This window comes from Ananas comosus, linkage group 4, assembly GCF_001540865.1.
Source record: "Ananas comosus cultivar F153 linkage group 4, ASM154086v1, whole genome shotgun sequence".
NCBI lineage: Eukaryota > Viridiplantae > Streptophyta > Magnoliopsida > Poales > Bromeliaceae > Ananas > Ananas comosus.
In genome coordinates this window covers 4111980-4139537 of record NC_033624.1, presented here as the reverse complement: position 1 = coordinate 4139537, position 27558 = coordinate 4111980, and the positions used below count along the sequence as shown (strand labels likewise).

At 36.5% G+C, this 27558-nt stretch overlaps 1 protein-coding gene across 2 annotated transcripts; it reads right to left on the bottom strand.

Moving 5' to 3' along the window:
* Positions 83-27540, bottom strand: LOC109708981 (protein SABRE). Of its 2 annotated transcripts, XM_020230989.1 has the most exons (23): positions 27243-27540; positions 25771-25882; positions 22970-23230; positions 19197-19462; positions 18271-18493; positions 17868-18041; positions 17711-17788; positions 16704-16955; positions 13548-15623; positions 11570-13382; positions 11313-11410; positions 10340-10696; positions 9192-9310; positions 8042-8306; positions 7354-7578; positions 6547-6686; positions 6350-6422; positions 5578-5679; positions 4883-5074; positions 4004-4354; positions 3231-3398; positions 1943-2333; positions 83-727 (listed from the first exon to the last, which is right to left on the bottom strand). In XM_020230989.1, exons 1-23 carry the CDS (start codon positions 27311-27313, stop codon positions 624-626), a joined length of 7911 nt encoding a protein of 2636 aa, XP_020086578.1. In that variant the 5' UTR covers positions 27314-27540; the 3' UTR covers positions 83-623. The 2 variants fall into 2 exon arrangements, with proteins under 2 accessions (XP_020086578.1, XP_020086579.1); XM_020230990.1 differs by lacking the exons at positions 19197-19462; positions 22970-23230; positions 25771-25882; positions 27243-27540 and having other exon boundaries at positions 17868-18036; positions 18271-18410.

The following is a 27558-nucleotide window of genomic DNA, read 5'->3' as shown; positions in this document are numbered from 1 at the left end:
TCAAACTAGAAATTAGAAGGATGAAATGTAAGTTCTAAGTTGACCTTATTAGAGCCATTTCTAAAAAGCACTCATAGATCTCTAGAAATAAAGGTAGAATAATTGCACATTAGATGAATATAAAAGGTACACAAAACAGTACAAATGCAGTGATTTTGAGATTCTATATTTATTTTCTCATAATAGTTAGGCTCTAAGAATCATTGAATTCTGGAATGTCATATGAAGGGGTTTAGTTATATACACAGCAGTACAACATATATGAGTAAGGGCTATGGCACCCAGCAAATAGTTGTAAGAGAGAGATATATATATATATATATATATATATATATATATATATATATATATATATACACAGTAAAAAGACGACTAAGAATCATTAACAAACTAGTGAAGCAAAAAAGAGGCCATCTCCATACCTTAGCATTCGGATAATGGCTCCATTATTCTAATCCGGCCCATAATGTCTCCACCTTCAATCTTGATAGTCGGTATGAGATCTCTTCAGCTTTAAATAAAGCCCTTGCATATTTAAGGGCCGATTATGCAACATCCGCATTTGTTTGGTGTCTCCATTTTAGATATAAGAAAAACCCCAGTTGGCTTTACAGCACGCACGTCTAGTCGTGGAAATCCTCATAAGATGAAGCACCGGAAGAATCGCTTTGGAACGGCGTCGTCTCTCTTGGAGTTGATGGGAGGGAATCCCTTTGGATTGTGATACCTAAGTTGAAAAAGAAACAATCAAAACACATGTTGAGAGTTCGAACAGTTTGATAAACAAGAGGATGTGATCCTTAAGAGGTCTAATGAGAATAATTCTAGTAGATTAGCAGGCGAATTTTTCCAACACTGAGCACTTCAAACACTTTCACAACTTTTAACTAGAAGCGCTAAGGAATCTGGTTTAGTTATTTTGAGTAGATCATTTGACTACATTGTTAATGAATAATGAAGATATTGCGATTCACATAGTTGTGAGAAACTGGATAGAAATAGAGGAAACCATCTTCGAAGGTATAAATCAGATAAGTATTTCGTATGAATAAAAAGGCACGTAAATAGAGTGGTTTCCTAATACAGATATCTCGTAAGTAAATATCAGCTTGTAGAGGCTTCTACAACACTATCCCTGCAAAATCACCTGTACATATATAACCCTGCGCAATGTGAATTTTCATATATACCCATTGCAAGAGTAGTTTCTTATAATAATACCCCTATCCTAACTTAGGGAGTCATCCAATTCAGTGGAAGTTGGTTTCATATTGATAAAGATGGTCTATGACTACCGCTTTCCTACATACAAGGGTATATATGTGAGAAATCAAGTTTTCGAAAGGCATATATGAGAAATCAAGTTTTCAAAGGCATGTATGAGAATTCATATAACACGCTACAAAGTGATCAGATGAATATAGAAATGGAAAACTTCATATATGCCCTAGTGGTTGACCGCTCTTTTACTTTAGTACCCTATAGTTTTAACTGTATCACTTAAGTACCCCTTTCCGTTAGACTTCCACTTATCTTTTCTGTTAAAGTGTCATGTGCCGCACACGTGACTGTCAAAAATCTCCCACAAAGGTCGATAAAAACAGCACGAGACCTATCAGGGCTTGATATTGATTATTCTTCGAGGGTCTCATGCCGTTTTTGTCAATCTTTGTGAGACATTTTTTATGCTCACATGCGCGGCGCATGACACCTTAACGGAGAAAATAACAGGGGTCTAACGGAAAACAAAAACAAAAACCTCAAGATACTAAAGTGATACAGTTAAAAACAATATTAAAGTAAAATAAGCGGCATAACACAAGTGGGGTATTTGAAGTTTTCCCTATAAATAGTTTTGCATGGTTATTATATGTAATATTCTATTCTGTAAGTTGCTTGTGTAATGAAACATTTAGTGAAGTATGCGGCGAAACTAGATCACCTGAACTCTTTTGCCCCCTTGAACGGAACTTCTTTGTGTGTCTTTTTATAAGCTTTTTAGCTTTCGTTATCGTTAGTTGTCTTGCAAAGGGAGGAGAGGATTCGACATCACTCTCACTCCATTCACCATGTGATTCATTATCTGCATCGCCTCTCACAGTTTGCAGTATGAAGGCCTTTGCTTTTCGGCGCTGGGAATTGAAGAGTCCTCTGATTGAGGTGACGAATCCATCACCGGCCCCATCACTTGGTCGCTTAAGCCAGGACACAGGGAATTGGTCGGACTTCCCTGGTAGGCCTCCGTCGCTGTCGCTAAAGTTGAGATCACTTTCTGGAACTGCACTACCATGTGGCTCCTTCTGGTTTGGAGCTTTGTCCTTGAACTTTTTACCCTGTAGAGACGAAAATGGAAGTTCCCATAAGAATTTTCATTTTCAGTTTCACGACCAAGATTCTTAATCATCTATAGATGAAAATGATTTCTTGAGCATTTAGTGATGAACAAAAAGAAAAACAGAAAGAATCTATCTATTGATTATTACAAATCCCATTCCCACGATGATAATATGTTAAAAACCACTATCCCAAAAAAGAGTTGGTGTTACAGAATGGTAAATTATCTTTCTAACATCCAACAAGCAAACATACACACAGTACTTGTAACAGTAAGGGCATGTTTGGTTCATGATTGGAATAGGAGTGGGAAATGGAATTGGATTGCTTTGGAATGGAAAATGGAATGACGAATGATCCAAAAATGTTTGGTTCATTATTGGAATGGAAATCGGAATGAAAATTTAAAATTTTTGAGAGAGGGTTTTGATTAAGAGAGAGGAAAGTGATGAAAGGAGAGGTGGGTGTTGATGAAAGAGGATTTTGAATAGTATACTTTGGAATGAGCCAATCTGGGATTCAAAGCCAGATTAGATCATAAATGGATTTGGTCATTCCCATTCCGGAGTGGAATGGGAATCGGAATCCGATTCCTATAAAATAAACGGCAACTATCGGAATCAATGAATTCCATTCCGATTCCATAGTCTAAAATAGGTGAACCAAACATGCCCTAAAAGTAGTAGACTAGTAGTGGTAGTAGGAATAAAAGTAATAATAGAAAATAGTAGTAATACTAATAATAGGCAATTTCTCAAAAAAACGCACAATGACGACAACAATAACAATAGTAACGGTATATGTCTGTGGTTCATCTGCACTAATATACCAAGTCTTGCAGCACCGATCTGAAATTCAAGTGAAAAAACCATACTATAAGATTGCTAAATGCTTGCCTGCATGCCAGTTACAGACTTCAAGACCCCCCATATAATATGCTTCTTCACTCGTGAAAATAGTCTCCTCCATGTGCCAGTAAAATCAACGCGATGAAATGTATCCATCAGCAACCTTAGATCATTAACTGCGAATCTTGACCCCTCATAAGTAACGAGCAGTTCAACCTACCACATAAGAAAGTAATAAAGGAAGTTAATCTGCAAATAAACACAAAAGATGTGAGAATATTAGGAAAGTGTTTGTTGGGAGATGGAGTAGGAAGAGTGGCCAATATATCCACTATCACACTATCTGAACAAAACATCCCCACAGTAGCCCTTTGCCTGAGGATAATAATCAATAGGTCAGCTGGAATTGCGATATCCCCATAGTCAGGCATATATTCCAAGTAATTCTCAACTGTCTCCATCCAGTGTGAGAGTAGAACTAGACTTTCTAGTTTAGACCTGAGAACATTTTCGACCAGGCCAGGTTAAGATTACATACCAAAAGAAAATTGCCCATCCTGATACCCCGACCAAGCCCAAGATTTACATAGATATTTTGATCTCAGGTGAGATCCAAAATGGTCAGATATCAGGTCGAGAAACTTAGCAGCAGTCAACTCGAGAAAACCTTTTTCAAGACAGTTTTCAAGGTCCAGTCAACCTACTGAACTACGGCCACTAAGGTGGGGTCAGGTCATTTTGCTCCGGGCTAGTTCTCATTCAAGGATAATTACCATTATCCTCAGTATACGAAATAACTAAATGGTGGGAAATATAACAACCTGGCTAATCTTGATATTATGAAATTCCATCAATTTCCGAGTCCTAGTTCTTTTTTCATCCTGAGATTTTGCAACTTTCTTTTGCTCATGAGACAAGCGACCAGCTCTGGCTGATTTGGAATCTTTAGCTCTATTTCTTGCTGCATCATTTGTCACGTGCTTGTTCTCTGTTGTTGGATTAAGGGGCCCATTTTTTGAAGGTAGATTCAAAGAGTTCGCTTGTGGTATAATATCATTTGCTGCAGAATCGGTGCCATTTTCTTCCCACATTCTTTCAAATGAAGATGATCGCCGTAACTCGTTATGTGAGCCACATACCATATTTGCCTTTAGGCTTTGCAACTTTGAAACCTGCATTCCACATCAAGTTTTGACAAATATTATGCTTTTAATCCGACACACCTTCAAAAAGCTATATCATTTAGGTTAAAGCTATAAAGGGCTTTTCTGTCCTATCAGGAGCTTCTTTGTAAGTGGTTTTTAAGTACAGATGTTGGAAGAAGCAGTCACAATTTATTATAACAAAAATAACTCTTAACTATTCTCAGTCAAGCAGAAACGAAAGCTTCAAGTTAATGCTTGTGGTACTGGGAGCTAAAAGCTCATGTTAGCTTCCCACTACAGTAAGGGCTCCAGATACTTTCACACCTAGCTACTGCTCAGGGTAGAGGAGCTGTTGTAAAAGGAACGTTATATGATGCTTGAAATACTGTTGATGCAAAAAAAGGGTCTCAGCAAGTATTGTTATAACAACACAGACTTTGAGCATTACAATTAATGCAACAGAAAAACCCCTACAGTGCACATTTCTAGATTAAAGAGAAGAAAATTAGGGTTCACTAGTAATACTCAAAAAACTGCCAATGTGAGGATGCATACTTGGGAAATATCACCATGAGTAGAAGCAGCTTGATTGACACCTCCATTAGATGAGGACGCTGCAGCTGCACTTAATCCTCCAGGAGCATCGGGTTCTTTTGTAGAATGACTACTTGAAGAAGCTGTTTCGGTGCTGCCAAAGCTTTTTCTTAGCTTTCTTGATCCAGCAGAGGTTGAAACTCTCCAAACTTCCTATTTTGTCATAAGAAAAGAGAAACAAAAACAAGTGAACTAATGCACAAAATAAGGCATACTAGAAAAGCTAATTTCAACAGTAACAATGAAGCCTTTAGTCCCAAGTGTTCAAGGTTGGCTGCCAAAGAAAAGAACTGCAAAACTTTACATTGAAAACGTACAAAACTTAACTAAGGTAAACTTTAAAATGGTTACCTGAAACGTAGAAATTTTTTTTTCCACCTAATCTTACAGTTATGTTGATGTGCGTGCCTCTGAATTAGAATTTAATGATATCTTTAATTTACTGATATCTTTAAATTTTTTAGGGAAACGATGTATAATTTTTCTTACAGAAACCATTAAGTTCTGATAGAACTAAACAGATTTTCAATATTAAAAAAAATGGGAGATTATGTAGTGACAGTAATAATCTTTAAGCTTCAGGTATCCACTTCGAAATACACTACAGTTGAGGTAAACATCCGTATGTCCTTGCCAAACTAAAAATTGCAGCTAACCTGCCGCCTTTGTGAGTCCTGTTCTTCCTCGGGGAAAAAATATTCCCACATCATCCTGTACATAGTTTCAGTCAAGTGTATCTTCAATGGATAGATCTCTACCTACAATGGTTAGTTGGTTAAAGTCAAATGAAAATCATGGAAGAAACCATAAAAGAGATCAACAATAGAATTGTCAAGGATAGTCAGTAACACAAATAGAAGAAATCCTAAATAGACCTTATCACATTAACTAATAATGTGCTGAAACATAAATATTTAGTATATCAATGTCAACAGGGTGGGTTTTCCAAAACTTGAGCGATGAAAAGGCTGATTGATATTTCTCCAACACTCGATTAGGGCCATAATAAGTTTAATTTAAGTGAATTAAGTACAATAGAAAAATATAGGATGAATTAATTATCTGAAAGCTCATATTACAGGCAAAATGTAAAATTGTAAACTATGCCTGTTTAAGAAAATACCACAAACGAAAGCCTTGTTTAGCAGTAATGCCGCAATTTAGCAAGCAAACCTTCATTATTTCTTTTTTCGTCTTACAAACTTTTATAGCCCAAAGCATTCACTTGAATCCAACATCATTTTTTTGTTTTTCTGCACGAGTTTAGCCAGCATCTGGAACTCAGCAAAACTATTACGTTATGATTGGGTACATATATATTCATCCAATTTCACAATGCTAATCCAGTTTAAGCATGATGAGCTTCGACAGCAAATTAGAGAGAGAGAGAGAGAGAGAGAGAGAGAGAGAGATGTAGACTAAACTGACCTGGAAAAGTTCAAGAGGTGAACTTCCATCTTTTGGGGCACCTTGCTTAGCATCCACACGAAGCATTACATTCCTGTACAAAGAAGTAACAAATAAGATCTTTGCCGAGTTGAGAGAAATGCGGACGGAGATATGCAGAGTGCAAAAAGCAAGTTAAGAATGCCAGTTATAGTTACAGGCATGAAAAAAGGACTCACTTTCCCCATTCAGGAGGCGCATTCCAGGCTGATAATAGCATATCGGACTTCGCATTAGGCAAACAATTTCGCACCACAAAGGACTTGGTAGTGAACCGAGCAACACCAATATCTTTGTAGTCACGATCAAAATCATAGATCTGCCAAAGAAAATTTTGAGCATATATCAACAAATTTACATTTTATCAAATAATCTGCAAGGCAACTGAATGAACTATATGCAGCTAGAAAATCGTCACGTAACTATGCTATCTTCAGTAAATAGATATTAAGAGGTGTTTCAAGGTTAAAATAGTTGACTTCCGAATTCCTACAGATTGTAAAGCAATTCACATTTTGTGAGACACAGTAAAGATTTCTTTTTGTTTTCCTTTCTTTTTGGAAAATACCCAAATAATTTGTTAATTCAAGTAGGAAATCATACACTTGACTATGAAAGGAAAGGTAGAAACAGATAGGATTAAAATAAGTAACTCAAGAATGGCTGATATATATTTATTTTATATATTTCTACGTGAATAATTTAAAACCATTATAGCTTTAGATGCATCCCAGTAGTCGGTGAATATAGAATAAGGAATTGAAGATAACTCCTGTTCTTATCTAGATAGTTGATGATTAAAATTGAAATTCTATAATAAACTCAACAACTCGGCATCGTTGGTAACTTAGCATCTCTCCTTCTAACGTATATTATTCGAAAACTCCAGTATTGACTGTTTAGTCCCCTTCAGGTGAAAGGAAAACTTCATGGAAAAGAATATGAAAATCCATTATATCCAATTAGAAGAATTTGTGGGAACGGACCATATCATTAATCTCAGCTTCTGCAAAAGATTTGCCATCTGCAAGCATGCTCCATACAACCTTGTTGATTCTCATTGAAATCCGCATGGCACAGGAAGGGCTTTTATTTTTCTCTTTCTCCATCAGGCGTAACTGTGCAGCTTTTTGCAACGCCGTTCTTAATGCAGAAGATGCAACTTTTCTAGACTTCAGGATATTTACAAGCTCCTTTTTCAGCACATGCACCTAACCATGAAACAAGTTTAAACTGTAAACAATCATAAAAGAAGTAACTAGTGATGATATAAGATAGATATTCAAGGCTTCTTTGGGCTACTGGAGCTTCTGTAGAGGTGCTATTTATTAAGAGCTGTTTAAAGCACTAATAATTTTCCATCAAAATCATCTTAACAGCTTCCTGCTGCAGCAAAAGTAGAAGTTCAAATCATACTATCTGTTTAGCAGGCCCAAAAGCTCATTATATCTTCCAGCCAAAGCAAAAGCTCCAGAAGTTTCTTTTTTTTGTGCCAAACATTCTGCCTCTGGAAGCTTTTGCTTACTGAAGGAGAGAAGTTGCTCCACAAGCTAGGCCATGCAGGCATATAAAGTACTATAAGATGCTACAACAGCACTATTGCTGAAAAAAAGCCAGATAATATTAGGAAATTAGGATTTTATACTCCAATGTCTTCTAAAGTTGAAAGCCTACCAGTGCTGGTTTTGCACTACCGACCATCCACAGATCACTGTCCTTGTCTGAAGATGGAGAAACATCACCTTGAATATCACCAGTTTCTGATAGGATCCTTATGTCATCAAGTAGAAGTTTTCTCTCCCTTTCCTTCTGTTCAAGGTTGACCTTTGCAAGTTCTACCTCTTCAACTCCATCAGGAACCACCTCGTCGGCTTCTTCTTCAACATCTTCATCATCTTCATCATCTTCAGATGGGTATGAAAGACTGCTTTTACGAGGTCTGATAAAATGAAAGTAGCATAATAATGACATTAATTTTTTTTTATTAAAGTGGCACATATGTAGGAAATTAAGTTTTTGAAGGCCATATATAAATATTTAAATAGGAATGTACATTTAAATAAATAATTTTGCAGGGGCTTATGTAAATATATACCAATATTTACTAATCTTTTCATATCTTTTATATTAAGTAATTAAAAAGATTACTTCACATAGGAACACTAATCTGATATCAATATAGAGCATGTGACCACCCAAGATTCCTTTCAATGTTGAGACAGATCAACTATTTAGAGCAACATATACAACTTCATGAAACACACTGAAAATATACAATCAGATCAAGCTAAGTTCTGACTCAAAGATATTTGAGTCGATATTGAAAACTATCACCTCCTTACCGAAAAATTTTTCTTTAAAAAAACCCCACTTCCACTTCCCTTAAACCTTAGCCTACATTATTCAGCACAAAGTTAAAATGTGCTACAAACAGAAAAAACCACAAAAGATATGTTGATGCAATATTTTATAAGAGACAACTTTAACAGTTTTATGCAACACATCTTTGCTTATCAACCAAGCCATATCCCAACATATGGATCAGCAAACACGCAATTCAATAATGACAGGGCTCCATAAAGAAAAAACAATACTAATAAGCAAAACTTCCGTATGTTTCTATGACCCAAGATTCAATAATAATACCAATTCATAAAGAAAGCTCATTTTCCTAGTTGGATAAGAATGTGTCATATCACCAATCAACTTAGAACATCAAACCACCAGATAAATTTTGGACAGAGAATACATTTAGAACAAGCAAACAGATCCATAATACAAGATATAATGAGTTTGCATGAAAATCAAATGTATGGGGTCTAACTTGGGAAGTCTTGCAAACAGAAGATTGCTTAGTACATCAAGCATAACTTGAAATTGGCGTGAAGTCATTGTTGCGGTAATATTAGAAGAGTTGAAAGTAAGCTCCTTCAGTGGTTTCACCTGGATGCAAAAAAGAAAAAAGAAAAAAAAGAATTCACCAGACTTTAGAACTAGTACTAACAAAAAAGAATCTCTTATAGTAAATAACTTCTATGCACTATTATATATATATATGCATATATAAATATATATATATATAGAGAGAGAGAGAGAGAGAGAGAGCGCTAGGCTCCTATGCTTTCGGAAGTACAAAGGCCTCTGTGCTTGTAAGTTGTTTTCAAAGATGGGACATCCGATTTGGCGATCGGTTCCGTTACACATGATCTACGCTATTGGAACTATCTAGAAACTAAATTTCATAATTTTTTACTTCATTTGCCTAATAAACGAGTAGTCTCAGAATGAACGGCTGAAAATAAAAATCTCATAAAAAACAATATTAAATACTCAAATTTCAAATTAGAAATATTGATCTTGCTATTAATGTTAAGTAGAATTTTCTATTAAAGTTTCATGAATTTGGATTGTTTTACACTGTTGAACTTAAAAACATGCCACATCGACTGTTAAAATATTATTTTTGAGACCTTTTGTCACTTGGTAAATAATGTCAAAAAATTATAAAATTTGGATTCTAGATAGTTCCAATAGCGTAGATTATGCCTAACGGAGCCAATCGTCAAATCAGATGTTCTATCATCGAAAACAACTTACAAGCACGAAGGCTTCCGTACTTTCAAAAGCACAGGAGACGTACTATATATGTATATATATACACACTTTAAATCATCTATTTATATATATATATATATATATAACCCTGTAAAATCCAGATTGTCATATACACCCTCAAAAGTGCAGTTTCTTACCAAATATCCACAAGTTCGGGAATAATCCAATTCATGGGAGAAACATGATTCTAAATCAGAAAAAGTTTTTTAAAAGGGCTCTTTTGTACGAAAAAGGTAATGAAAGAAACTTAAATTTTGAAGATCAATATAAAATTTCAGATTTTGTAGGGATGCATATTACATGCTAATTATTTCGGGGATATACAAATATTTTATATACTGTATTTGTTGAATTTACCTTCAAATCAGCTGTACCACCTTTGTGCCTCGTGTATCTGAAATACATCTCACAAGGCATAAACACTCTTTCAAGCAAGGCGCCAGTGCGCTTTACTTTCTGTGAAGTCCTTAGAATCTCAGGTAACCATTGAAGTCCGGCACCAGGATCAACGTCAGTCGGTGCAACATGAGCTTGAACATGTTCTAGCATCACAGAAAGCTCCCCTCTTTTCCACGTCATTTCAGGCTGTGATTCTGGAATCTTCAAACTGGTGGTACCTAGGGCCTGCTCTATCATCTCATATCCAACATGCAGAACAGAATGAAATGATCGAGCTAAGACACGGCCGCTGGCTGCTGCGAGAAGAAATCTACCCTGGTATTCATATCAAGTCATTAGCTGGGAAAATTGCCTACATATCCCTGTGAAGTTGTGGAATTCTGCATTGTCCCCCCAAAGATTTTTACAGATTAATCTTTTCGAGAATAAGTCTAACAAAAAAGCATATTAAAGACAAAGTCATTTCCCTCTAGTGTTAGCAGAATGTAATGTTGCAAAAATTTGTTATTAATCAGCAAAAAAATCCTAGTGCATGGGACCCCCTAGTGGGGTAAAATGTAAATGCAACCCTCCTGGTAGGTGTCGTCACATGCACTCTGATGCAAATATAAGATGTTTAACTTGTTCAAAATCATATTTCTTCAAAAAAAAAAGAAAATAAAAGATGTTTAAAATGTTTATAGCAAAAGATATCCTAACTGTTACACATGTAACAAACCATGTAATTAATAATCTTGCAAGCTAGCAGGCCAGAAATAGGACGTTACTATACTGCACAAACTTCTGAGTCATGCACAAACTAAAAGCTCTAAAAGTAAATTTTTCCAGTATAACATTTGCAATCCATCTCCCATGCATATCAAATAAGATATACAAGAAGAAAATGCATTAACGCATTTTTTCTTAATTGCACATAGATTACATCACTTACATTAGCTTCTTCCGAATGTAGATTAAATTGAGGTTGAATAACGTTCACCATAGAGTGAAGTGTCCCCTCCTCTGAGTCATCAATATGGCCATGCTTCACTGGGGAATGAAAATGAAAAAAATGCCAAACTCAGATTGAGACATAAAGAAACAAAAGCCATCAAATTAAACGAGTAACTTCTTAATAAAATTAGCTATTTGCACCAGTAGAAATACTAAAAGTAGATCCATATTCAGGAGAGGTAAGAAATAACTCACCAGCCACATCGAAGGAAGAGCTGTTTAGTTTAGTTGAAGGAGATTGAGATGAAACTGGCCCTGAAATCTCAACTGGTTGAGTTACAGGGGAACTAACAACATGGGACGTAGAAGGAGAAGACACAGATTTATCATCTAGAGGAATTTTTGACTCATCAAGCTTCTGTTTTTCCTCGATCATCTTCCTTTGAGCATACTGCCTAGAAGGAGAAGGTTTTGGAGGTTCAAATGCTTTGGATATCCCACCAACCCAGGACCACACGGCATCTCTGTTTTCAATGTTCCATAGGAGCTTGAGGCCGTAGACAAACACACGCTGGCAATTGTCAGCAATTACAACATTAAATCCATCATCATCACTAGGATCTGATGGTGTATGGTCACTCCCACTTCCATTTTCAAATTCAAACCTCACATAAGTCGTCTCAAGATTCTTCCTGCCAGCTTCTTGCCATACCAACAGCCTTGCAGTATCGGCCTTAGGCGACTGCCTCCGTATTGTGAAATAATCAGAAGTTAAGAGAAATCCATCATCTCTTTGTTTTTCTGTGAAATTAATTATGCCACCCTTTATTGTTTGAGTATCTCGAACTGCAGATGAGTTACTATCTTGATATAAATACACCTTCGGCTGATGGAGGTCAAGGCCCCGATAAACAAGATCGAGAGATCCACGCTTAGACTCAAAAGTAAACTTCTGCTTACCACGACTATAGCAAAGTTCGTACTTCAATTTTGACATTTCGAAGGTTAGACCACTTGCTGGATCATCATCACCTAGAGGCATGTGTTTAATGCAAGAAGGTGAGGCGTCAATCCGAAGGAAAAACTCGGTCATAACTTTGTCAAGCGACAAGTTACCCGATCGCACAGCTCTTGGTATCCCAAAACGGGGCCACCGAGAAAAAGAACGTAACTTATGAGGAGGGCTATAATTCAAGCTCCACCATTTGAAGACCCAGGCAAGGTCGTGGGCCCCAAGATTCATGGTTGGGAATTCAGTGTTCTCTACTGTCAGATTGTTTCCAAAACAGGAAGCAGAATTCTTTTCACAGGACAGCAGAGAGGGCCTGAGAGAGAAGTTCCACCTCAGAGAGAGAGAAGTAGAACGAAACGGATCAAAAACTTTCTTTCTAGGTTCCCCTTCAATAGGAAGGGCATGTAAATAATGGTTGAGAGGATTGCCAGATTCACATTCCCAGTCAATGACCACTTCGAGGGAGAAAGCAGGTGAATAAATAAAAGGTCTCCTGTCATAAGATGGGACTTTTAAGCTGCAATTCTTTGTCAGGCTCTCTATACTGCTAATGTACATCTTGAAATCCTTTGCGGAAACATCAACATGCCCATCGGTTTGCTGGATTTTCATATATTCAGAAATGATTTGAAGTCTGTCGAGATTCTCATATGGATTTGTTGTAGCAAGAAAGCTCCATGAAGTCTCGTTGAAAGACAAAACAATCTTACCGTGGATGTAGTACCTCATGTCATCCCACCATGGTAAGCTGCGTTCCTTTTTAGGCGGTTGGTTTGATGAAACGAAATTTGCAATTTGGTCCTTCGAAGAAGAGGAATTGGAATTCCTTATACTAAGGTTAGCTCTGCGTAAGGCCACTGCAAATGCGTAACTTAAATCTGCAAAAGGAGGTTCATAGCCTACTCCGAAAGACACTTCACCTTTGTGGAAATCTATAGGCAAGTTTGAGTACAGTTTCATCGGTGGAGTGGTTCCACTAGCCGAGCGTAGCATGCGCACTTTGCGACACCTTCCAATGAATACATCTTGAAGTATTTGAGGCTGAAAACATGTTGCCTGAAAAAAGCAATTCACCGAATCATAATTTATTTGTCATTACCAAACATTGCACCTAGAATCTAGATTTTCATGATTTAGCCCATATCGTGCTTTCTTATTTGGTAAACAAGATATACCCCAAAGCAAGTGCAACAAAGAGCAAATATCGCTTATTTAACTGACCTGTTGAGCGAGGACAACACGACCTTGACATCCACCAGAAGTTGCAGAAAATAGTGGAAAAGTATAATTTCTTAGTTGGATAACTAAAGACCCGGCATTTACACAAATATCTCTTCCATATAATCGGGAGAATGGTACGTTATTTTCTCGGCAAACAGGGTCGAGGTTCTTTATAAAGTCAACCATTCCATAATCACCACCTTCGATTTTAGTCAAACATACATCCAGTTCAGTTGCACGAAGTGAGAGAAGAGAAGCTCTGCGAGTACTTGGTCTGAAGCCAGATTGAAAGCCTCTTGAACAAGCACCCGATCCTTCCGCAAACCTTATTCTCTGGCACGCCTGATAATATGAGTGAAATGATTGTTTATAGATTTCTTCTCGTAGCTTTTGAACAGCAGCTGCATCATGAACATCAATGTCAACCCCATCATAAAATAACTTATTTCTTTCTGAACGCACATCATTTGGATCTGCACTTCCTGAAGCTTTATTTCCAGTTGAGATAGCTTCATCAAGGAACTTTAGTCGAACATCTAACTCACAAACTTCTTTCTTTATCAAGTGGTAATGCTCATCAAGCCAACCCTGTATAGGCTCTTCTTCAATATCAGCTGTGAGCGTACGTATGACAAATTTTACAGACCCAAACTTTGGTGATTTGGCCTTTGGCTTTTTTAGATTTTCCTTTTTAGTGGCAAGTACTTGATCAGTTTTAGCAGCGGTGACAAGCTTTAGGCCTCGTAGCATATCTTCGACAGCATCTTCGATGGCACGTAAAGGCAACCTAAAGGGCATGCAGATATGAACGTCAAGTCCTTGAATAACCAAATCCCTTTTTGTTGTCGACTCTGCATCAATAATGCTGCCAGGTGAAACTGGGATACAGGAAATCTGCATGCGGCTACTTTTAAAAACCCTAGCTCCATTAAAACTGAGTATTAGCCCTTCAAGAAGTACACCTATTTTGGCATTCTCGGAGAATATAGATTGCACTTGAATCATTGCTTCGACCCCATCCGCAACTTCAGCAGATATTCTTAACATCTCCACATCAACAACAAAAATTGACTCCCTTTTACCATTATTCTTATCTTGTCCCACTTGATCAAAATGTTCAACTGATTCTGAATTCGATTTGCTGTCAGGCCTCTTAAACTTGGTTTTGTGTAATAAACACTGCAAACGGGTAAGAGACTCATATAGTGCCAAATGTGCATCAGGTTCCCACCTGAGAGTTATATCAGTGGCGCTGAAAAGCAAACACACAGCAATATCCGCGGGGCCACCGGATCGGCGAACAATTTTAGCATTTTGCAAATCAATCAGAGTCACTTTAACGCCAGGTTGATGCTCTTCAGGATATTCTTCATAGATTGATTTTGCTCTTTCGACTTCTATTTGGGTCGACTTCTTTTCCTTGTTCATGCACATAAGTAAATGGGAGATAACTAGAGATGTGGAAAATTTCAACTTCTTGCAATTACCAGGGAGGGTTGAAGTAATGCCTGCTTCGCGAGGCGTGCCATCAGCAGAAACACTAATTACAACTTCGCCACCTTGAGAACCAAAATTGACACGTTTTGGATCTGGTACAGTTGCATCTTCAATACTTGTCTCACCACAGTAAGTTATAGAACACTTTTCCAGGTTTAATTTCAGTAAATTAGTCCTTTTTGCGGACTTCTTACTTGGATGTCCCATATTTTCTGTAGCTCTTTTAGTAGACAGGCCTTTAAATAGAGTTTTAAAGGACATCAAGTTGGAGACTAGATATTCAACATGCTTGAAACCGAATTGAACTCCCATACCACTAATATCAACAGAAAATACCAGTGCCAATTGAACTAATTCAGGCTTTTCTTGTGGCTCGATTTCTCTATGTCCCCAATCTAGGCTCACACGGGCGATGTGGATAAGAGAACCCGAATAAGTTTCAACACCAAATACATTTTCTTTCAAAAATTCTTGATATTCATCTTCCATGTGCAAATGCAGTTCACCAAGTTCTGTATGTACTTGAATCCCCTTGCTTGCTATGTTATTTGCAAATAAATGAGAAGACTGAGAACAAACCTGAAATAAAAAGACAAGATAATCAAAAAGATGACAACTAAGGGCAGAATTGGAAATTGCATTTGCCAACAACTATACCTTTAAGTTAAAGATTAAGCTAAATATGATGATATCAATGCTTCCTATTTCTTACTTCATTAGATTCTCAACTAGGATATGAGAATTGAGAGGGGACCCCAAAAAAATAAAAAAATAAAAAAATAAAAAAATAAAAAAATAAAAATCCTGCCTTCACAATTATCTAACATTTTCATGGGGGGAAAAAAATGCAATTGAAGCATAGAACAATCACTTTGTTCAAGAAGGAAAAAACTCAACAAATTGACAAAGTAAAGCTATGTATTAATCAGCATTCTTATTCTAGAGTATTGGAAACCTCTAGAAGAGAACTCTTAAGGTGCAATGTTAAAGTCCCTCGTAGGTGATTATAGGTTTCTAAATATATAAGACTAAATATGAATGAAATTAATCCAATTTAAAAGAAATTTTTTTGGGTGTGGTTAAAACGCAGAATTCCAGATATTAAATGTCAGTAAGAATACACTCAAAAGACAGGATTTAATAGGTAAGGACTATAAAACACACAAACAAGCCAACAGAATTTTAAAAAGTTTTCTTATGTTTCCTAATTAACTGTAAGCAATTTAATGCATTCTTCTGCTTGACACTTCAGCGTCAAAAGACGGGGAGGGAAGATTAGATGACTGGGTCAGCAGCACCCATGAGGAAGTAACAATGTGATAGTAGTGTGCTTGGCCAACCATCCAAATTACAAGCAAGTCATTGCCAAATTACTTTATATATTATTCAAAAGATGCTACTGCACTGTATTTCAAATAACATAGCACATAATACATTCCGCAGTCAACGTGATAATACTCCTGTATTATATAGTAAGCAGGAATAGTATTACTAAGCGGAGTACAACAAATGACAATAATCAAGCTACATCAACAAAGGATTTAAAAACATTAATTCTCTACTACACCATCAGCATAAGATCTTCAATCTCGCACAAAGAGGAAAAGGGAATTCAACAACTAAAAGTTCAAATACTTCTTCACAACAATGAGAACTCACATGGTATAATGCAGATCCATTAGGGCTGTATAGAACAATAGTCATCTCTGGGGCTGAGACAGTACATGTCCACATGACGGGTTTAATATCTCTTGTCTGAGACTTTTCTAGGTGAGAATTCTCCTTGCCAAGAGCCATTCTCTTCTTATTTGATAAGCGCAGTCGCATCCATGGCATCAGTCTGCTAACAATAAGGTTACATTGTGTACCACCAAGTTTGGCGTCAACCTCAGCTCTAACAGGTAGAAGTGGCTGAAATAAATAAATAAATAAATAAACAGGCCAAAGAAAAGCAACATTTTGCTTAATAGCTTCGTCTCGTATGCATGGTTTTAAGTGAATCCATGTTTTTCCCATTTATACTGTATATACAGAATTTTATCAGGGAAAATTAAACAGATCACATTTATAGTGTGTATACGATAATGTGTATATTTGTCCACAATGAGCAACTATCGAAAGCACACTCAAGACCAAGTCTATGAACAATATCGTTGTAAAAGTCAGTTTCTAATAACACAGACCAATTTACCTCTTCTGACAAAATCACAACAGCTACCCACATGCTTTTCTATCTATAAGTTGCTAAATGTAAAAATCCTTTATTAAATAGAATATATCAGACCCCAAGTTTTATAAACTATGCACGTAGATGAAGCACACTTAACTTAAAGCAATCATTGAAAGAACTAGCATACTATATAGATCAAGCATTACTGATTGGAAACTTACCAGGAATGCATTCAAAGGATGAAAGCAACAAAGATATCCCGAGTTAATTTCAGCTAAAATGAAAAATACTGAAACAAAAGACTGCTGAAAGCACTAAGAAGTACATTAAATGCTTGCATGTAGCATTCTCTATAAGTACATTGAAATATAGTTGAATTTATAGTTGCTAACTTAAAAGCAAATAAATGGATTAACCAATAATAACTGATGGCAGATTTCTCAGAAATCAGAACTAATATGACAAAGGAATTATGAAATGAAGATCACCATCTTACTTCCATTGGAACGTCTACCGAAGTGATAACAGCAACTTTTAGAATTTCCAAGATAGAAGTTGAACCTTCTCTGAGCAACTGAAAGGACAAAAAGTAAGCAAACTGATCAAAGCTAAATCATCTAAAGAAGCAAAAATGGAGAGTCAAAAATAATTACATGAATCTCATTCAAATCCATCTGAATATCAAAATGAAATGCAGTCTCCTCTGAATCATCATGTGATTTGGATTTAGTACTATTGAGATAGATACCAGTAACATTATTTTCAACAATAAGTCCTTCACCCAGATGCATGAACTTCACATCAAGTTTCGGCACACTGAAGCTAACCTTCCAAAGAACAAATATATTTTGTTAGAAATAATTTGACATAATTTAATAGTAACATTGAAGAGATACAGAGCTAGAATCAAAAAAAATATGAATATTAAGATTCATACTTATAAAGGTTATTCCAAGAAACAGAGAACAGATAAAAGAGCGTGAAGCATTTAGAAAATCCAACATAAGTTTATCATGCACAAGTCTAGTAACATGTGAGCCTTCGAGAAAAACAAACCTTTTCGGGGAATACAAACATTTGCTTCTTTATTGATGAGAGGAAAGTTTTACTCGTTGAAGACTTCTTAGTTGACATAGCATCCAAAGTAGCACCTCTAATAATGTCTGAATCACTAGCGGTCTCCAATTTTTTACTAGTCTTGGAAAAGAGGCTTTCATTAAGGCTGACAATAATATCTCCGCACGTCAAATCAAGATCAATAATCTTGACACCTTTTTCCCTGGAGAAAACATGAACACATGGTCTTTGATTCATAACTTACTAGGATAGAAAACACATCCACAGTAACAAAAGTTAGTACCCATAAAGCATCATAGTAGAGAAGCTTAGTGAGTCCTCTAGTTAATAGATAGCTGATTGGATAAAAGCTCCCCTATAAAAAATAGGGATGTTATCTGGTGGATTGTATTTACCAATATTTGCAACCAGAGTTCTTTTGCAGGAACGGATGCACCACCACATCAGCCAAGGCCCAGAACCACATAGTGATCCCCACTCCAACCCATGTCATACTTCAATCCCAACTTCCCAGTGAGTTGCACCCTTTTCTTGATTTCAAAATTCTTCTCTTTCTAATGGCTGGATGGAAGTATGAGCTGGGAGGTGAGCAAGCTGATGTGGTGAACCAGGTGCAGGTGATAATTTATCAATTGTACCGCCCTAATAGTCTCACATCGGATGGGAAAGGGATTTTGATTGGGAATATAAGAGGGCACACACCCTAATAATAGTAACTGGGCTTAAACATTTTGGGCCAGTGATTTGGGCCCAACGAGTAAATATTGCTATTGGGTCGGGTATTTTGAAGTATAATTGTACTAATCAGGATGCATTGTCTTTTTATCATTGTACTAAAAAATTTAGAAGAAAATAAAATAAATATTGCCTATCAGTAAAACATCTTGCCAAGAAAGAAAACTCACTTCTCATGACCAAAGCCACAACAAACCATTAAGTCCTCACAAACAAAGGGAATAGAATTCTTTTCCATAACAGCTGGAAATGATTGATCAGGTTGTGAACAATCCGTTTGACTATAACTGAATGACTGGTCAAGATTAAAATGTGAATCCCCAAACTGTACAGTAAAAGGTACGATGTGCAACTTGACTCCAAGAATCTGATTTGGTCCAGCAATTTTAGATATGTCCATCTTCAAATCTTTGATTTCGAAAACAGCTTTTGGCACCTGCATGATTTTGAAGAAGCAGATTCAGACAGCATTAACCAAGATTCGGCACTGTACACAAAAGCAAGGATGTAAGCAAGAATTGAAGTGCCGCCCCGTGCCGTATGGCACGGGGCGGCACGTACCATGCCCCAAGAAGGGGGCATGGCACAGGGAGGGGCTCGAACCCCCCTCCGTGCCGCGGCATGCGGGACCATGCCGCACGGGAAAGAGCGGCACGGCAACGCGTGCCGCAGCAGAGTGCCATGCCGGCACTATGCACTTTTTTTTTGCTTTTTGTTTTTTTCTTTTTGTTTTGTTTTTTTGGGTACCCGAAGCATTCTGGAATCTGGGTACTCCATATCCCCCCCACAGACATTACAAATCGAAAATCTACTTGTTAGGCAAGTCGAAAAAAATTATAATTTTTTTTTTTATTTATCAATATAGGGCAAATCTTTAATTTACATATCACCACAGACATCCATTTTTTCTTCACAAATTATTTTATCAAAGTTTGCTGCACTGCGAAACTTTTGCCGAATTAGGAGAACAAAATCGAACTCAATAAACAAATTTTGAGGCATATCAAATATAAAATTTTATTTTTGCGTTAGAGGATTGAAAATACTGATAAAATTAAAAGTTAAATTAAATCAATTGATACTTAAATTTATTTAATTTATTTGTCATATAATTTCTCACTTAATTTTTTTTGATAGATCTACTAATTTTTTGAAAAAATTAATTAAAAAATAATTTTCAAAATTATTCTTAAAATTATTTTTTTGTACTTTATAAAAGAAAGACTGTAATATGATCAAAAGAAAAAAGCAAAAAATATGTCTTTGCATTTTAAAAATTCTGACCTGTAAAAATTTCTATTCTGTGTCAGGATAGTTGTACTTTACATACAAAAAGTTTACAAGTATATTAATTGATGAGTATGTGAGCTATACATAGCAAATATTCATAATTATTTGATTAAATCTTTCAAAATAATATTATAAGAGCTTATTGAAACCAAAAAAACTAAAATAAGTCTGTGTCGCGTGCTAGTAGGAGGTTATGCGTATCTATCGGCACGCAAGCGTATCATGTGTCGGCACGAAAGCGTGCCGGTTTCGTATTGTGCGAGGCAGACAGCGGCACGCCCCCGTGCCACGGCACTTTAAACCTTGGATTTAAGTGTCGTGGCAAAAGATCGTGCCGAAAACTTGCCGGCACGGGACGGCACGGTGTGTACCGTGCCGGGCCGCGGCGGTGCATGCCGGTCACAAAAATTCATGTATGCCGACATATAATAGCATGAAATATTTACTTTTTTTAGCAACAAAATATTCTAACTATTTATTATGTATTTTTATCAAATATTTTGAACTTTATTGAGAAAATTACTTACTAATTTAAAGAGAGGGTTTTGAGCTGTGCCATCGGCACGAGGGCTATATCATGCTGATATCTTGTTGGTACGATACGATACGGCACGGTAGATACAGCCCGTGTTGATGGGCACTTAAATCCTTGCCCAAAAGATCCAAATGTTATTAACTTACAAAAGCTAATATAATATCTACCAACAAGAGTACGGGCACTCTTATCTATGGCGCTTCCCTAATTATTCAAAAAAATTTGCTAACTAATGCAGTTTCACAAGATAGCGAATATGAAAACAACAAGACATCAGATCCTACTTAGAAACGAACAGCTCCTAGAGGTAAACATTTAGTGGTTTCGAATGGATAACAGAATTCTCTCTTTGTCTAACAATCAATGTTTTTCAGCAACCTAACATTCTATAGAAGTCTTCACACTTTACTAGCCTGTGGTTTAGAGAAAAGAGAGTCATGTACCAGGTTTATACTACTTAGAAGTTGAATCAATAATTAAGTGTGACTAACCATACTTGCACCTAGAGAGCTCAGCACAACAGACACAACATTTATAAGAGGCTTTGGAATGCCTCATAAGAAAAGATCTTTACATATTGGTAGAAAAACAAATATTAGTTGTTCGAAACTAAAAATGATGAAATCATTTTTAATGTTAACTACATGTTAAGAGAATGATATAAACAAATAAACATGGACAAGAATAAATCTTCAAGTTATGCCACAAAGCTAAAACTATAAAGTTAGATTGCCAAAAAAAAGTTAAAATATGTCGAATGCACTTATCATTCAACACTATCGATAATCTTAAAGTTCATGATTAGACATGATGCAGTTGCGTTACAAACAGCAATTCAACGAAGAAGTATCACAGATAACTTTCTTGTTGGATACACATTACATGTTGAATAGGAGTTTTAACATTTTCTTTATGACTTCAGCAGGATAATGATAATTTTATATTTCATACTGAATAAGAGCATTAGTATGAACCTGAAATCAAAGCTGCAAATTTTTTCTAACCCAGCCCAAATTGATTCAGAAGTGTATAATATCATGTAATTTATCAAAAGAAATCCAATTGTCAACATTTCGATTAACTAGAGGAACCATATTCAAACTAGCTTTTGCTTTTCAGGCTAGCAACTTCTGCAAATATATTTTTCGCATAAACCAATTTTATTGAAATGCCATCTATCATAATGATTACCATCGAAAGCTGCCCTTGTAACAAGAGATCTGCTAGAGCAAATTTCATGTTGAAAGGCTGCATAGAAGAATTGAGCAATTTCTTCGAAAGGCCGATAAACTGACACAAATCTTCTATCAATTGGTGCAACAGTCCTAGCTTTAGCAAGATCAAGCAACAGAGGTACTAGAAATGAAAGCTATAATGTCGGATAGAAGATCAGCTTATGTCTCTCACACTTGGAAGTAAACTTTGGCAATTGTACTTGATAAATAGAGACCACCTCAATAGTGCTGACTTAAGAACTTCGGTGGATATATAATGATTGAATATCAGACACTTCTCTCAGAACTGTTACACCATTGACATTTGGAGAAACAGAATAAATAGAAACCAACAAAGGAAACTAATTGAAGACGCCATCAACTTTCAGGTTCTGTGATCACAAGAACCTTAAATGAATTAGAAATAAGTAAAATTTTATGACTACTAATAAATCCAGATATTTTAAATACCACAAGTATAAGAATCAATTTTTTATTAGGTACGCATGTACAGAACAATAACAGAACAAGAAAGTAACAAGGCTTCCAATTCCAATACACTGCTTTATTTACTTCTCACACTGTAAATTTGATTTAATCACCCATATCTGCCAGTTACTTAAAATTCATGCAATGACTACTATGCAGCCAGCCAAATATTTATGATGACATATGCAAGTAGTCAGTATTACCCTAAAAGAATATGAGCATCAGATTGTTAAATTACTATCAGTCCTAACAGAATGTTTCAATTACGCTTTACCATGGGAATTCAATAAAACTGACCCTACCTTTCATATAATAAAGCAATGAACACTCTAAATTATAGCTTCTGCGCAGGCAATCAAATTCTGAATAAGAATCGACTGCAAAGCTAGATATTATTCAATCAGTAAATTGGTACCTTGACAACTAAATCTGTTACCGTAACCGACAAAAATCTAGCCATGCTTGTAATGACCAGCCATTTCCCTTTTCCAGTTGAACGAGACTTCCGATGTTTACTAGTCCTTTTCCTCTGCTCAGAAGATCTCATTATGACTTCAATATCACAAATTAACAACTGTAATTTCGGATCCTTTGAGATAAAGCTGAACCCCAGCTTGACTAGTGACTTACGAAAGCTGAGTTTGATTTCACCAATTGATACAGATTCCACAGCACCCTGGAAAACAACAAAAGGTTCATTAAAAATTCGTATTATACAAGGCTTCTCAAGAAACAGCAAAAGAATAACATAGAAAGAATGAGAAAAAAAAACATAAGGCAACTGCAGCGACAGAAAGCCATGAGGCCACTGGAGCAGAATTCAAAGTGTATAAGATAGAAGGCCGTGACTATTGGAGGATGAAGTCTCACGCAGTCAATTAGTCTAGCCTCCTTCCGAGTCAGATTTTTTTCCGGAATTCTTTCTTGTCAAGTGAAAATGGAGATTAAAAAATGGTTGGAACTATTTGAAACACTGTGGATGTACATAACTGGAGATTTTTTTTCCTACTTCACCTCAAAAACCTTCTCTCCAGCTCAAGATCAGTTTCTTCTTTTTCCCACAATATTACTTTCAAAAGGATATTAGATGAATGCAGCTCACTAGAGGCAAGTCTATCATGTTGAGATTGATGTTTATGAACAACTTACAAGATGTTATAAATCTAGTGTTTCATTCTGATCAACATATGCTTGGCATGGCATAAACTGAGATTCCATCTCATAAAAGCAAAGTGTCAACCCCCTTATCTTAAGGCATGCTACAGGTTATTTGTTGGCAAACCTGATGAAGTGACACATTACTGGAAAAGACACACAAAAACCTTAGTCAAAATCAAGATGAAGGTTAAATTGATGCTGCTAAATCAAGGGTGGTAGAGGGGGGAAAGTAGGCCCTCCCTGATTCAACGAGGTCCACGAGGAACTAGAAGTTCCTATTGCCTATAGTTACCTAACATGTTTTAAGCTCCAGTAAATGCCTGAACTCCACTGGATTTAGTAACAGCATCCAACAGTGCTAACTTGGCTCCCTATTCCCTCATTCTGTAAAAATGAGACAATTGTTTGAACTAAGGCTTGAACAAGGATTTGCAGGGTTGTGGGACGAATTAGGCGTCAAGAACACAGACTGTGAACACAGGACACGATATGACTTGGACATGGAGACTTAACAGCTTTAAAGAATTAGGACACGGATACGGAATGAACACCGCTAATAAAATATAATATTATTAATATAATAATATATATTTATTACATATAAAATATTAATTTTGTTAAAATATTGTTATATTTCTCATATGAATAAAAGTTAATAAAATTTCCGTTGATAGTTCTTATATTTTTAGGAGAGAAATTCTCCACTATACATAATTTATTTATATCATCCAAAAAGAGTTCATATACCTTCATCAAAAAGCCAAAATATTTATCATCTTACATTATATACGCACAAAAAAAAGTAAAATAAAAACATATATATATTCTTTTTTAAGGGATGTGCCATGGATGCACATCGAACGCGCGTCTATGCACAACCACGTCGGACACGAGTCCGACAATGCACGTCGAACGCACGTCTACACACAACCGCGTCAGACACGAGTCCGACACGAACACGCATGTGTCCGACACGACCACGCAAGGCTTATAGCCGCGTCATGATACACAGGGGATGAGCGACTTACCACTACACTAATAATCACTTAAATGGTTCAATTATTTATTATATAAAGCACAGATAGTTCCAAATCGAAATTATAAATTTATGTGAAACAAATGCTAAAATGACATGCCAGAGTGGAATTGCACGAGTATAATGCTATATATAAGTGGAGAGACACTTGAATCATTCCAGCCTCAACACTTCTTCAGCCTCTAGTGATGGTTTCATTCCCATAAAAAAAAAAAAAAGTCCTGTACTCTATAAACCCAAAGAAAACCTTCAGAAAACACGTGATTTCAAGCATGTTTAGAGACAAATATAGAAAAAATGATAATAATAAGACAGAAAATTCTGTCATGATATATTCTTCAACCAATATGGCAGCAAGGTCATTCCTCCATGTTCTCTGAAAAAGTAGCCTAATACACCTTAAAGACAATATTAGGACTTCAAAAACTACTCGTTAAATCTATTCACATCTAGGACTCAACTGAATATTGTTCACGCTGTTTCTCCTAATTTGGTTTCAAAAACAGTGATCTACCACTAGAATTTTCAGTTGATTTTGCGATGGACTGCTGTTAGTGTTTAAGGTGTGCATATTTATGGGAAATTGAGAACTTTTCATCAGTACGCTTTTTTAAATTTTACAAATAGCTAAATAAATGTTAAATGGTTATTAAACTGAATGCATAAACCCACATATTGGTGTGCATGATTGTTTGCACAATTTGCAATAAAAAGACATATAGAGACAGCACAAGATATTTCCTTGTATCGGTAGTCAATTTCCACTACCGATCAGCATTTCTACTTTGACTGCTTTGATGAGGACCTAAAACCAAAAACTTAAAATTACTTTTGCAATCTGCACAATGGCAAATCGTCAAAAATGATCAACGAAATTTCAAAGATCAAAAGATATTGAGAAACAATAAAAGAAATTAACACAAGAATCTAACCAAAATCATTCGTACTCAAAGAGTTAATAAAAATTAGAACACAAAAATTCTACAAACTTGGCTGACTACAGAGATATGAGAAAGACAAACCTTTCTGAATTTTAAATTAACATCTCTCAAACAATTACATCCAGCAACACGAAACCCAACAGAAGCCTTTAATATACGGCTTAGAAACCAAGCCAACAACCTGGAAGCAAATCTGCCAACAAGAGATAAATATAGGTTCAGACAAATAGAGCACTTCTGCAAATACTTTATAAACATTAAACTATAATTCACAGAAACTTAAGGTATTAAACAGATAATCAAAACTAATACTGACTTAACAGAATGTCTGGCTTTTATGTCATAAATTAATTGGAATCGCAACAACTTGTAGAAGCATAACGCTAATAGAGTACAAATACTTTGTGTTTCGACATGTGATCTGAAGGGTTTATTCTGATTGGACTTTTCAAAGAGCAGTTTTACTGACAATAACATGTGACCCAGCACTTGTGACTGTTGAGAATCACTCCTCCAGCTGTCTTGTATTGATTATGGATGTACAATCCAACAATATTACTCTCATATAACATGCTTAGGAACTCTTGGAGGGGCTACTAAGCTCAGCTCAATTTGATGCAAGTACGGTACCATATCAACGCATCTTTTCTTCATTGTTACCATCCTCAGAAGCTAGGCAGGAGAACTTAATATCTACAATATAATTAAGGTTTTGTTTGAACCTGCTCCAAGATGCAGTCCTGTCCAATCAAGTGTTGTTCACCTACTGCTATTAGGAAAATCACTATATCAAAATACCTTCAACAGTACAACAACAACAGAATCTCCAAAGTGGAGCTTCTTCATTTAGGTCTCATATTCTCATTTCCACTACACATCATAGCAGAAGCACCAAACTTTTCTATAAATAACTACCGTTGAAAGTGGGAGAAGAATCTAGACCAAACAAGTACAAAGTAAATATCAGATAACTATCATGGAGGCTGATACAAACTAAAAAAAATTCTTTAACAGTTCAAATTTTCAAAGTAGTATACATGTAATTCTTATCGCACCATCAATTCTCCCTTGCATCATGCACAAAAAGATCAACTTAAAGCAATTTTATTGGCAAATGAAGAAAAAATCGATCTGCATTTCAAACACAATAGCTCCAACAAGCAGAGTACCAGAATCGGGGTAGAGCAATTTGACACAGATTTTAAATTTGTTCAAAATACTTTCCACAGCTGGTATCCTACCAACATTCCCCTCTCCTAGACCGAAACAGATCAATTCCTTGATAAGCGAGTAAACAACCGAACACATTCATCTCAAAGTTCCCCTTTTCCACTCAACTCACCCACTCACAACCTAATTCAAAGTGCAACTTCAAAATTCATGCGCCACAGAACACTCAGCACTCAGATTCGCCGCATTATTCAAAGTAAAAACGCGTACATACTAAACTTCACACTCAAAATCAGCAAAACGACACAAATCCTAATGAAATTTAGCGAGAAAAGGCACAAACAGGATGGAATTGGGGGGGGTGGGGCTCCTCGAGATCTTACGTGAAAACGACCCATCCGACCACGGAGACGACGAGGAAAACCGAGACGAACTTAACCGGCGACGACGCCATCGCTCGCGGGGGGAGAGGGGAGCGAATCCGGCTACGGAGAAGCGGCGGAAGGGTCGGGGATCAGATCCCCGCGGTGGATCAAGCGCATGGCTTCGGATCGGAAACCCTAGCCCCGATCCGGAGACGAGAGATCGATCGGAGACGCATCGGAGAGGGGAATCGTCGGCGAAGAGCGCGATGGAGAGAGAGAGAGAGAGAGAGAGAGAGAGAGAGGAGTTCGCTGTAGCTCTGAAGCAAGCAGCTTC